The sequence below is a fragment of the Anabrus simplex genome, chromosome 1, assembly GCF_040414725.1.
Source record: "Anabrus simplex isolate iqAnaSimp1 chromosome 1, ASM4041472v1, whole genome shotgun sequence".
NCBI lineage: Eukaryota > Metazoa > Arthropoda > Insecta > Orthoptera > Tettigoniidae > Anabrus > Anabrus simplex.
The window spans coordinates 665,527,617-665,541,405 of NC_090265.1; the positions used below are offsets into that span (position 1 = coordinate 665,527,617).

The window sequence follows — 13,789 nt, forward strand, 5'->3', positions numbered from 1 at the left end:
GAGATAGACGAAAACCGATCGAGTGGCTTCACAGTTTGGGTTGCCTAGCTGTCAACTTGCATCAGGGAGATGGTGAGTTTGAACTCCACTGTTGGCAGTCCTGAACATGGTATTCCATGGTATCCTGTTTTCACATCAGTCAAATACTGGGGCTGTACTTAATTAAGACCATGGTCACTTCCTTCCCACTCCTAGCCCTTTCACATCCCATCGTTGCTGTAAGATCTGTCTGTGTTGGTGCAAAGTTTCAAAAAGAAAGGTGGAGGGACAAGGTTAAACATGAAAACACAAAATGATAAGAACAATCTTTTCACTTTCACACACTGCAGTCTTCAAATAGATGGGCACTAGATAGATTCACTTCTCAGTCACTCAACAAGCTCATTTCTACTTCCCAGCTTCATCAGGAAGTTGTGCACCAACATTCATTGAGGGGGAAAAAAATGTCAAAAAAACATATCAGATGGAAGGCTTTTCAGACGTTTGCTCTATTAACTAGCGTTTCGTCTTAGGTCTGACACTAGACTCATCAGAGTGGGATGTGTCGGACACTACCCACTGACGCTGGGGTGTATGCAGGTGAACTTATCAGAAACCCTTATAAAAGGCACAGTCTGATAACTGCATACGGAAGATAAATCTCCACAATGGAATTATTGCCTGCCTAGCAATTCCGAATGGAAAATTCTAAATTCCCGTAGAGGGAATTAGATATTTTTCATCAATAGAGCATGTCAAAAATGTCAAAAACACATCAGGTGTAAGGCTTTTCAGGCGTTTGTGGGTATTATAATTACAATCCTGTTTACTTCAAGAATGCTTTAGAAGAGATCAATATATGCACAATAACAATAAATTGGGGAGTTTATCCCGACGGGGAGGGGAAAGACGGTTCCCATTTCCAGTGATAAATAGACGGATATCAGTTGACATGGACAATACACATTTAAGAACTTGATTGACAGCCCAGATATTTTCTAATTTAGAAGACAGTGTATTATGAGGACAGTCTACAAGATTGCTTCTTTACTGACCTCCTTCTCTCTCTCTCCATACAATTGGGCTTTATGATTTTCTCACCTATATTTATTATCTTTTGTACCATTAAAAATATTTATGCAATGCTACATGTAATTTGTAACATCATACAATGCTTGTACGCTTAGGCTAAATAAAATAGTTTCTTCTTTGGGGAAAATGTGAATTTGACCACTATACATCTGTTTCACCACAAATCGTTTTAATTTGTTTGTGATTGTTGATACTGGGCGTTCTGCAGGTTTTAAAAAATTATTCACCATGGCCGAAGTAACACTATATCAATGAAAACTTTGTTTCTTGAGTTATTCTTATGGTGGCCGAAGTTATCCCAAAATATGGGGTAACTCCGGCCACTCTTTCAATAATCATAATTCATTATTGAATAATAATTAGAATTATGTTCATATTTAAAAATGAAGAACAAACATGGCAGAGCTTATATTATATTTTTCAGAAAATTAGAGGGAATATTTCACATAATCTTAAAAATATATGAGAAAGTGGCCGAAGTTACCCTGTGTCACGGTATTTTACATAATGTCAATTCTATTAATCATAGCAGCAAGTTCAGCAAGTCAGGTGTTTATAGACTGAATTGTAATAATTGTAACACATCTTATATTGGTCAAACAGGTAGGGGTTTCCATAGAAGATACTTAGAGCATGTTAATGCCCTGAAATACCATGGGACAGCACATGGGTGATACTAACCATACAGTAAGTTCACTAATATCAATCAAGACATGAAAATTCTCTAAGTTATACAAAAAGCCCCCTGCTCAATATTACAGAAAATTGTTTTATCCATCTGAAACAGTTTTTCAATCCTAACTTCAATCTAAATGAAATTTCAAAGAAATCAAACATTTTATTTGATCTTTTAATTCCTATCTTTAGTAATCATGCTTCAGATATAACCTCCTAGTAGGGTGTATTTGCATGTGATAGTGTTATACATCCGGGTGCCTCCTGGGCAACGGACTAGGATTTTCCTAGACGGCTGATTCTCTCACTCCAGAAGTACCAAGATCAATTTCAATGGTTAATAAGCCCCACAAATGGTCCTTTTCAGGACCAAAGCTGACTGTTGTATCAGTTAACATAGAAGGCATAACATCAAACAAGGAAACCCTGTTACAACAACTTTGCCAAATACACAAGTGTGATGTTCTTTGTGTTCAAAAAACTCACAAAAGTAGTGACCAAAGACGACCAAGAGTATTAGGAATGCGTTTGGTAGCCGAGAGACCGCATGGAATCTATGGTAGTGCTATATTCACAAGGCCAGAGCTGAACGTAAAATCTACCTCATCTACAGACAACAATGATATAGAAATCTCAACAGTGGAGCTATCGAACTGTATCATAACATCTGTCTATAAACCACCGAGTGTTCCATTCCACTTTACTGATTTAGCTGTAGGGCAAGAGGAGAAGTTTTGTGCCATCGTAGGCGATATCAACAGCCATAGCTGCCTATGGGGATATAGAGAAGACAATGAAGATGGTGAAGCTGTGATTGCGTGGTCAGAATCTAGTCAACTGGCCTTAATACACGACAGTAAACTTCCCGCTTCTTTCAACAGTTGTCAGTGGAGACGTGGATACAACCCAGATCTCATTTTTGTCAGCGATACTATATCACAACAGTGTGTGAACTCTGTCTGCAAATCTATATCCAACACACAACACAGACCCATTATGTGCCAAGTTTTCTCAGCAGTTCATCCACAATCTGTGCCATTCAGAAGGCGGTACAACTTTATGAAGGCTGACTGGTTGAAGCATACAACATGCTTAGATAAAATGGTAACAGACATCGAACCTGTTCCAGAGGTATATGACGTGTTCGTCGATGCCGTGCAAGAATGCTCTCGCACGTCAATCCCAAGAGGCTGTAGGTCTCAGTACATACAGGGTCTAGGCGCCAGTACAGTAGATAAATTAAATGAATCCCTATTGCTCTATGAAGAAAATCCCGTCAGTGAGGACACTATTCAGACTGGTCAACAACTAATCCAGTCCATGGGTGAAATAGAGAACATTGGTTTAAGTTGATGGAAGAACTAGATATGGCAAAAAACTGCAGGGAAGCTTGGAAACTATTTAGACGTCTGAACAATGACCCCAAGAAAAGTCCTCTACATAGCAACATTACTCCTAACCAGATAGCTCATCAGCTCCTAATAAATGGCAAAACAGATAAGCGAAAAAGACCACCAAAACTTCAAAGAAATATCGAACAAGAAACATCCAGTCTGTCCAGTCCCTTCACTGTGAACGAGCTGGAAAACGCCATAAAAATGAGCAAAACTGGCAAGGCAGCTGGTCTAGATGACATGCGTATGGAGGAGATTCAACACTTTATGAATGCTACCAAACAATGGATCCTACAGCTTTACAGTAATTGTCTGGAACGATGTCAAATCCCTAAAATCTGGAGGAAGACTAAGATGGTTGCAATCCTGAAACCTGGTAAGCAGCCTACAGATCCAAAGAATTTCAGACCAATATTACTCCTGTGCCATCTATATAAAATTTTTGAAAGAATGCATCTGAACCCGTATAACACCAGTGGTCGAACCTCTTCTAATCCCAGAGCAGGCTGGATTTAGAACCAGGAAGGAACTGCTGTACACAGATCCTTAATCTGACATAGCACATAGAAGATTGATTTCAGTGTGGTGATATTACTGGAGTGGCTTTTGTTGATCTCTCTTCAGCATATGATACTGTTCAACACCAGGTATTTCTAAGGAAGTTTTACCATCTTACTATGGATTTCAGGCTCACAATGATTATTGCCATGCTATTGCAGAACCGACGTTTCTTTGTTGAATTCCAAGGACAGTGAAGTAGATGGAGAATACAGAAGAACAGTCTGCCACATGGCAGTTTCCTAGCACCAATGCTATTTAACATATATACCAACGACCAACCTCTTCCATCTCACACAAGGAGCTTCCTGTATGCAGATGACCTGGCCCTGACAACTCAGAGTAAAAACTTCGAGCAAGTGGAACAAAGCCTTACTGCTGCTTTGAAGATGCTCTCAGATTATTATGAGGAAAATCACCTCAAGCCAAACCCATCGAAAATGAATATGTGCACCTTTTAGATTTGGGTCGGAGTCATTCAAAGAAAGGAGCGCGCTCCTTCGCTTCGCTCTCCAGGTGGAGTCAGCTCCACGGAGTCGTTCGAAGGAGCGGTTTGCTCCAAGCGTCGCATGGCTCGAAGAGCCTAGCCTCTTCTACACCCACACTCCACATTCACTCGCTCCTTTGACACGCTCCAAGCATTGTATCGCTCTTCCTTCCCTCATTTAAAGATGTATGCGTCTGTGCCACTGCTGCCAACGACATTGTGAGAAGGAAAGGAAGGAAATGGTTGAAAATGTATATTATTAATAAATGCATTCTAATGTATGTCCTTGCATAGAATATTAGAATGATATAATTCCGAGAATAACATTTCTTCCTGTTAAATATTTTAAAAATAAAGACGACAAACAATCTGTGTTGGTAGGCCGTACCCTCTTCTCTTATGCAGAATGTCTTTCTTTAATTATACTAAAACAAATGCGTCAGAATTTTGAGTAGACAACATCATCTGCTTTTTCCGTTTTATTCATTGGCACCAATGATCCATTGTGAACGGGAGTTTGGCGAATGTAATATCGGTCTATGGTCAGTTTTGTCTACAGTGCTCAGTGGGAATCAAGGGTTTAAGGCAAAAGAAAAAGAGTGACATTTGGAACTTTTTTTTAAAGATTTAGGCGATAGGAAAGCAAAGTGCAATTTTGGCTCAAAACAGATTTCGTTTAAAAGTGGCAGTATGTTCAATCTCTCGCGCCACGTTCGAAATTTACATCCTACTATGTCGTTATCTACAGAACGGCTTACGCCCGCTCTTCCCTCTTCAGAAGAAATTTTGGATGATCGTAGGTCAGGAATGGCTTCGATTGCAACTTATAATGAAGATGATTATGCAGTCACACCAGCATCAGCTGAGCAGAGCGGAACACCACACTGGAATTCAGGTCGGACGTCCATTAGTTCCTACATACACCGACCTCTTTCCAACAAAAGGAATAGAGAAATTGATTTTTTTTTAGTTTTAGAGACGATTGTGGAAAATTACTTTCCATTCTGCATCATTGAAAGTAAAAAATTTAGGACACTGATTTATAAACTCAATAACGCTTATAACTTGCCTACAAGAAAAACTCTATCGCAAGTAATTCTTCCACAATTGTATAATATGACGAAAGAATTTGTCAAAGAACAATTGGAGTCCGCAGTCTATGTGACATTAACTACCGACGGTTGGACTTCTACGAACGATTCCTACTTGTTCGTGACGGCTCATTTCATCAAGGGAGTGGAGTTGGTATCTATTCTATTGGATGTTTCAAGTACGACGAGAAGCACGCGGCTCAAAACTTGGCTGAAGAACTCATAAGAGTTGCTCGTGAGTGGAAAGTGGAGACTAAAATCGTGTGTATTGTTAGCGATAACGCTGCAAATATTGTGGCTGCAATACATCAGACAGCCTGGAGGCATATCCCATGTTTTGCCCATAATTTAAATTTAGTTGTGAAGTGCGGACTCCACTGTATTAAAGACATCATTGCAAAAATGAAAAAAATTGTGGACTTTTTCAAACACAGCTCACAAGCTGAAGGCAAACTACGAAAAATGCAGGAGCAGATGGGTGAACCAGTCTTGAGTATTAAACAAGATGTGGTAACGAGGTGGAATTCCAACTTCGTTATGCTCGAGAGGATTATTGAGGTCCAATGAGCTCTAATTTCAACAATTGCCTTAAACTATCCTGATCTGCCGCAGCTAACTAGCAATGACATTGAAAAGATTAAACAAGTTTATGAGGTGCTCAGAGCTTTCAAACTGGTCACTGAAGAGATGAGCAGTGAGAAACAAGTGACAGCCTCTAAAGTGATTCTGTTGAGCCAGTCACTTAAACAATGGTGTACCCAGTTTGTAAATAACTCTGCAATGTGTACAGAAGTGCAGGAGATGGCTCAAGAGATACTGGAAGCTTTCACAGTAAGATTTAGAAATATCAAAGAGAATGCCATATTTTCAGAGGCAATAGCAGTAGATACGCGCTTTAAATTACATGGTTTCGCGAATAAGAGTTGTTGTAACTCCTGCAAACAAGGACTTATCCGCTTCTGTGAAAGTCACCAACTTCCCGTCAGCTCAGATGATGTTTCTTCTATTGCCCTCTCTGATAAGGAGTCCATTTTGTGGGGTGCCTTCACAGCTAAAGTTTAGAGTTTTGTCTGGACTCCACACCCAAAATCAGCTGCGATAATTCAAGTGGATAAATTCTTTCAAGAGCCATTGTTGCCTCTGAAAGGAAATCCACTTGTTTGGTGGTCAGAAAGATATGTGTACCCTTCTCTCCACAAACTGGCATTGAAGCGTTTGTATGTAGTCGCTACTTCAATGCCTTGTGAGAGAATTTTTTCAAAGGCAGGACAGACTATAACTGAGAGAAGGAGCCGACTTTTAGGAAAGCGAGTGTCCCAGATTTTATTTTTAAATTCTAATTTAAGTGAGTGTAAGTGAGTGATGTATTTCGGGTGATGTGCTTTATGTAAATAGTTCGTACATAAACTTTAGCTTCTAGTTTTATATGCCTAAGAATATTATTATAGGAATGCAGCCGGATCAGTTTACTGTATTAAACACTATTTTAATTCCATTCTAAGTGATAATTTACAGGCATGAAGCATGAATTTACAGACTGGTTACGTGTACGTGTCTAAGAAGCGGAGTTGGAGAGGGAAGAGCGGAGCGAGCTTGGGGGATGAGCTGGAAGAGTCTCTCTCTCTCTCTCTCTCTCTCATTTAAACAGTCCGCTCTTTTGAAAGGAGCGAGTGGGGAGTCGTTCATCAGTAACGACTCGCTCCTGAGCAACCCAACACTAGCACCTTTCATTTAAAGAACAAAGAAGCCCTGCGCAAACTGCTTGTGAATTGGAAAGTCGACATTACCTTGAATGAAACCTGCAGGCTAATCACAGGCTGTTTAAAACCAACACCCACACAGAAGTTGTATTCACTTGCAGGTATAGCCCCACCCGATATTAGACGTGAGGTGGCTGCTAATATCGAGAGACAAAAGGTTTGCAGCAACTCAGCCCATCCCCTTTATGAGCATCAGCCACCCCCAGCTCGACTGAAGTCCAGGAAGAATTTTCTACAGTCTTCTGCTGCATTTAATTCTGACCCAAAAAAGGCCAGGGTTAAGCTATGGATACAAAGGTACCCAGATCATCCGGAACATGTTGAAATTGAAGAAGAGTTGCTAGCTGGTCATTAAGAGGGATGATGTATATGGAAGTCGTTAGGAAAGATCTAAGGACAATCTTATGAAATGGGGCATCGTGCATGGTGGGGACTCACTGTGCAAATGTGGAGAGGAACAAACTTCTCGGTATCTTTTGCACTGTTGTCTATGCCCAGATTCATGTACAGGGTTGGAACTGGCACTGCTTGGAAACAATGCCATCAATGTAGCCAAATACTGCTCACAGCTTGTGTAAATAATGTATAATATAGTGTAGATATTTTCATGTAATACTTGATTTCTCCTTTTTGATTTTTATGTATGTTCTCTCATTTGTTATACTTCATATACAAATTTTTCAAATACTTCATTTATAACTATATACGATTAATTTGTTCATGTACATTTTTCATATTCAGTATCACTTTCTTGTATATATTGGTACCTCTGACATGAATAAATAAAAAATGCGTCAGATAAAAAATGATTTTCTTTTATAATCTCTTTAAATTTCCCTCTCAGCAGCAGTCTTTGTTTCCTCATCCTTCAGCCCCACCTTAGATACCCCTTCCCTCTTCCCCTTCCTCTCACTTCTTTACCCCTCCCCTCCTCTCCCTATCCACCACTCCTGTGTTTACATTGCTTGCTTCCTACACCAAGTCAATGCTTGTTCTGTCGCCTACGTTATAATACAAGGCCTGGAAATAGAGCCCGTAAAACGCTATCGAAGTGGTCCCACTGAAGTTCAATGCTGGGCCGCTAGGATTGCTTTCTGTGATATAGATGTTGATTCCCATAGGAAATCTGAAATATTTGTCCTGAATGAGTAAATTTATAATACCAATATAAATGGTCCGTTATTGGACATTATAAATTTTCCAGCTAACTCATTCTTGGTTGCCAGCGTTTCGCCCTCGTGTGCTAGGGTGGGCTCATCAGTTGGTACCTAGCACACCTACCAATACGCTGGCTAGTGCATACCATGGAGGCCACTGCGTAGGCTAACTAGAGCCACCGGCAGTGCCAATGCACTAAGAGACTTTGTCTCATTATCAAAAATTGATGCCTGCTTGGCCATCAGATGATATAGATGTTGATTCCCATAGGGAATCTGAAATATTTGTCCTGAATGAGTAAATTTATAATACCAATATAAATGGTCCGTTATTGGACATTATAAATTTTCCAGCTAACTCATTCTTGGTTGCCAGCGTTTCGCCCTCGTGTGCTAGGGTGGGCTCATCAGTTGGTACCTAGCACACCTACCAATACGCTGGCTAGTGCATACCGTGGAGGCCACTGCGTAGGCTAACTAGAGCCACCGGCAGTGCCACTGCACTAAGAGACTTTGTCTCATTATCAAAAATTGATGCCTGCTTGGCCATCAGATGATATAGATGTTGATTCCCATAGGGAATCTGAAATATTTGTTCTGAATGAGTAAATTTATAATACCAATATAAATGGTCCGTTATTGGACATTATAAATTTTCCAGCTAACTCATTCTTGGTTGCCAGCGTTTTGCCCTCATGTGCTAGGGTGGGCTCATCAGTTGGTACCTAGCACACCTACCAATACGCTGGCTAGTGCATACCGTGGAGGCCACTGCGTAGGCTAACTAGAGCCACCGGCAGTGCCAATGCACTAAGAGACTTTGTCTCATTATCAAAAATTGATGCCTGCTTGGCCATCAGATGATATAGATGTTGATTCCCATAGGGTGGCTCTAGTTAGCCTACGCAGTGGCCTCCACGGTATGCACTAGCCAGCGTATTGGTAGGTGTGCTAGGTACCAACTGATGAGCCCACCCTAGCACACGAGGGCGAAACGCTGGCAACCAAGAATGAGTTAGCTGGAAAATTTATAATGTCCAATAACGGACCATTTATATTGGTATTATAAATTTACTCATTCAGGACAAATATTTCAGATTCCCTATGGGAATCAACATCTATATCATCTGATGGCCAAGCAGGCATCAATTTTTGATAATGAGACAAAGTCTCTTAGTGCACTGGCACTGCCGGTGGCTCTAGTTAGCCTACGCAGTGGCCTCCACGGTATGCACTAGCCAGCGTATTGGTAGGTGTGCTAGGTACCAACTGATGAGCCCACCCTAGCACATGAGGGCGAAACGCTGGCAACCAAGAATGAGTTAGCTGGAAAATTTATAATGTCCAATAACGGACCATTTATATTGGTATTATAGGATTGCTTTCTTGTGCCCTGTCTACCAGGTTCGCGTCTTTAAACGTGTTTATTAACTGAGTTGGATGTGAATGTATTTGTATTCGTCTGATGTTAATTCCAGTCATGGTTTATTCACGAAAAATTATAGGTAGTGGAATTTCGTTTCACAAGTTTCCAGTGAATGTTCAATGTTTGAAACATTATACAGAGGAAGTATTACGCTTGAGATACGACTTCAAGCTGATGAAATTAGGCCTCTGTTCCTAAGTTTTGATCCAAGTTACCTCATAAGAATCGGGCGATCCCAAAATTTGTCACTGGACTTTTTTGTAAACAATGCTACCATGACCGGCGATCATTTGAGAAGCCTCTTCAAACTCAGAAATTTTAAATTAGGAAACCAACCAGAAAAATAATTTGATCAACAAATTTGGAGAAAATGAACGTAGCAAGAGCTAAAAATATTGTATTTTCCCATGAAACAATCTCTGGTTTGAAAAGTATAGAAGTGGTTTGTCCCAAGAGCATTAAATACAGATTAAAATAAACCATTTGTTTTATGAAGCATTTTATGAAATTGTTCGATGCGCATGATGTCTGCAACACCTCACATGGGACCTATTCCAGGAATGAGAACAAATGAGCATCTTTTAGTACTGAAGATGAACGCCTCACTTGGTTAATTAATGATTTTCTGTCATATATTAAGAAAATTCAAATGCATTCAGAGAAAGTAAAAAAAAAGATTCACAGGGAAAATGTATTAGGCATAGATCTTGACTACCCAATCCACTGTAGCCTGCGTAAAATGCCTCATAAGTACACATTTGCATTATGCATTGATGAGGAACCTAACAAGTGACGACATCGAGCTCTTCTTCAGCTACCTAAGATGCCAAGCGGAATACAATGACATTATGGTTCATGTAGCAAAAGAACAAACAGACTGTAAAGGCTGTTTAGAACATATCTCTTCTCCAGCTACTCAAAGTCCAAAATTGTGTCTTATTCATTTTCAAGATCGAGGAGCCCTCAGATACCGAAAATCATCGTCTGTGGCACTTCTGCAGTGAACGACAGAATTTGTCACCTTCGCTACGCATTACTTGCCCCGAAGAGAGTTACTAAAAGGTGTATGTTTTTCTTTCGAAAGACATGTTCAACGGTGAAATTAAGTGTAGAAAGTGTCAAGACGACATACCACCTCTTTTTCTACTATGAACATTTCTGAGATCTCTATTAGACAACATTGTTTCGAGCCACTCAAGTAGAAGAGAGAAAGTTTTGAAACTTGATAAGAAGCCCCTCAAAAGGAAAGTTTTGAAACTTCAATGACATATCCAAGCGAATGCAGCACTACTTTATAAATAAAGTACTGTCAGTGCTCGCAAAAACATGCAGTTCTTTTTATTTAGGATATAATTTACTTATTGACATATACGGCCATGCGAACACAAGGGGGGCAAGAACGTGATCCTTGCGGCTGAATGGTGAACTAGGATGCTACCTATTTCCACGAGTGCATTTCAAGGCCTTGTATTATAGCGTAGGCAACAGCTTGTTCCCTATCCACTCCTTTGTTTACATGGCCTGCCTGCTTCCTCCAACAGTCAGTGCTTGTTCTACATCAAACATTAGAGGTGAGTCTCATAAATAATTTTTCTTCTTTTTAATTTATTTTCTGTATATTTATTCATTCTTATTTCTGGCTATCATTTCCAGATTTACTTCTTTGCCAGAGGTCCTAAGTCAACATAAAGTCATCATATTATGTCAAGATCATAACCTTAATTTTTGTTTATTATATACATTATTCCTACAATATTGTCTTTGTGTGGTATAGATATGTTTTAGTTATCACAAAATCTGTTCAATTTTTTTTGGCTGAAGATGGCTGAAACTAGTCCCAAGACTTATGTAATATCATTTCAAATATTGTATTGAAAAGATGGACCCTCTTGTCAGTTTATGCTTATACTTTGGAAGTATCATAAGATAATGCAATAAACCAAGAAATACTTAATAGGACATGGAAAGTTTCTCAATTTTATTTTCGAGTGTGAAATCTACTCTGGGATGATAAAATACCCCAGAAAGCAAAAGTGACCATGTTTCATACCTAGTTCATTCCAAGTTTCACCTATAAACTTGAAACATGTACCCTACATATCAAGTCTAATAGTAAAATCCAGTCAACAGAAATGAAATTCATCAGAACAATGAACCAAAAGAGCAGGAAAGACAAGCTTAGAAATGAAGCAAACAGGAAGGAGGCTAGCATCAAAAGACATGTTACCAAGCTTTCAGTAGACAACCGAGCTCGATAGCTGCAGTCGCTTAAGTGCGGTCAGTGTCCAGTATTCGGGAGATAGTAGGTTCAAACCCCACTGTCGGCAGCCCTGAAGATGGTTTTCCATGGTTTCCCATTTTCACACCTGGCAAATGCTGGGGCTGTACCTTAATTAAGGCCACGGCCGCTTCCTTCCCACTCCTAGCCCCTTCCTTCCCCATCGTCGCCATAAGACCTACCTGTGTCGGCGCGACGCAAAAAAAAAAAAAAAAAAAAAAAAAAAAAAAAAAAAAAAAAAAAAAAACAAACAAACACCTTTCAGTAGACCCAGGCTATAATGGTTTAGACATGTTATGAAGATGGACAGAACGAGAACAGCAAGGAATTACTTTGACAAAGAAGTGAAAGGGGAGAGACCAAGGAATTGATGAACACAGTGAAATTAGAGGTCAGTAAGAGGAAAGTCAAGTAGGAGGGCACAGAGGTACAGAAACTATACTTTGACAGAAAGAAGTGGCAAGTGCTTGTACACCACTGGGAACTGGTGCAGGGAAATGATGATGATGATTCCTGACAAACCTCGGTCAAACAGGTACTGTACATCAAAACGGACAGGACTAACTCGTATTCTGCGTACGTATACATGCATAACGAATGGTACCAGTTATTTTGTACACATGGCAAATTAACTCTCTTTTAGTCTAAATATATTCCCTGCTATGAATTGCTTCTCCATGGAAACTTCCTGGTTAAGAGATTAATTGTTTCAAGGTAAGAGATTATAGTACTAGTTACTAATAGAAGTCACTGAGGCACTTTCTTTTTAATTCACAGAGGTTTGCAGAATGAACACTGAAAGGTGTAAAACACTATAACAATGTGAATTACTGTACTTACTTCCCCAGACTTAACACTGTGACGATGTTTCTGGTCCCAGTCTATGCATACGGGATAAATAGTTTTTGAGAAGGTCACCTCTCCCTTAAGGTAGACTGCTGCTATGTCGTCGTCATAGAACTTCTCCTCGTCCCTGTACAGGCAGTTGATTACAATGCGTGCCACCTAGAAAATGCCTTAGTTTAAATTCATACATGTCAGACAGAGAGTAAGTCAGCTGGACATCAGCAATGTTATCAGTGAACTTCTAATTCAGCCTTCAATCTGTGATTTGTTTGTTACTTTTCATTTCATACATTAACCTGTAGGGTATTTTTCTCCCTCTGCAGGTGCAGCTCTAGGGATAGTGATACAATGATGTCACTGCCTAGATTCATGAAAAAGGGAAAAAAAATCATTTTTAGTCAAAATTTATGACGCTGTTAAACAGTGGAGAAAAATTATTATTCACTGTCGAACATAATAAACCTTAATCACAGCAAGCTCTGAATTACAACTATGGCAACAACCTCTGTGGTTAAACCACAGAGGTAGTTCTCTTAACCCCAGAGGTGGTTGTGTTTTTGGTCAGCGAGAGCTATTTTATTTTACTCATGTCCAGCGGCAAGCTGGTGAGGACCCCATTGTCTGCCATCTGGGACGTGCCATGGCGGAGTATCACCTCTCCAGCTGCTGCGACAGCACAGTAGGTTCACACCACTAAAGAAGAATATAAACACTAATAAAATAGAGGAATATTATGACCCACACCAGTTAATAAAAAAATGACAAATATAAGGAAGTCATACAAAGTAGTGATGGGTAGTCTGAGATGTGGTCTCGAGATTTCTCAAGACTAGCACAAGCACACGTTTCTCGTGAGAGATCTTGCAAAAATTTTTCCTTGCATTGTGCGGCCAGCAGCAGGTCATAGAGCTACAGGTGGACAGAGCTGAATATAGTTTATTTCGAGTATACAAATAGCCAATCACGGGCCTTCTCCATTTCTTAAATACGCGTCAACAAGTGACTAGGCTGTTCATTTCTGCCAAGGTCTATTATTGAAGCAGTAA

At 39.9% G+C, this 13,789-nt stretch overlaps 1 protein-coding gene across 5 annotated transcripts in view; it reads right to left on the bottom strand.

Moving 5' to 3' along the window:
• LOC136857289 (modular serine protease) overlaps positions 1 to 13,789 on the bottom strand; it is a 177,436-nt gene that overhangs the window by 41,343 nt on the left and 122,304 nt on the right. For 4 of the 5 annotated variants that reach the window (XM_067135826.2, XM_067135823.2, XM_067135824.2 and 1 more), the window contains one exon: positions 12,738 to 12,902. The exons of the other annotated variant lie outside the window; for it this stretch is intronic. In XM_067135826.2, the coding sequence (XP_066991927.2) occupies positions 12,738 to 12,902 (165 nt within the window). The remainder of the gene's footprint in view (positions 1 to 12,737; positions 12,903 to 13,789) is intronic. 5 annotated transcript variants of the gene reach the window in all.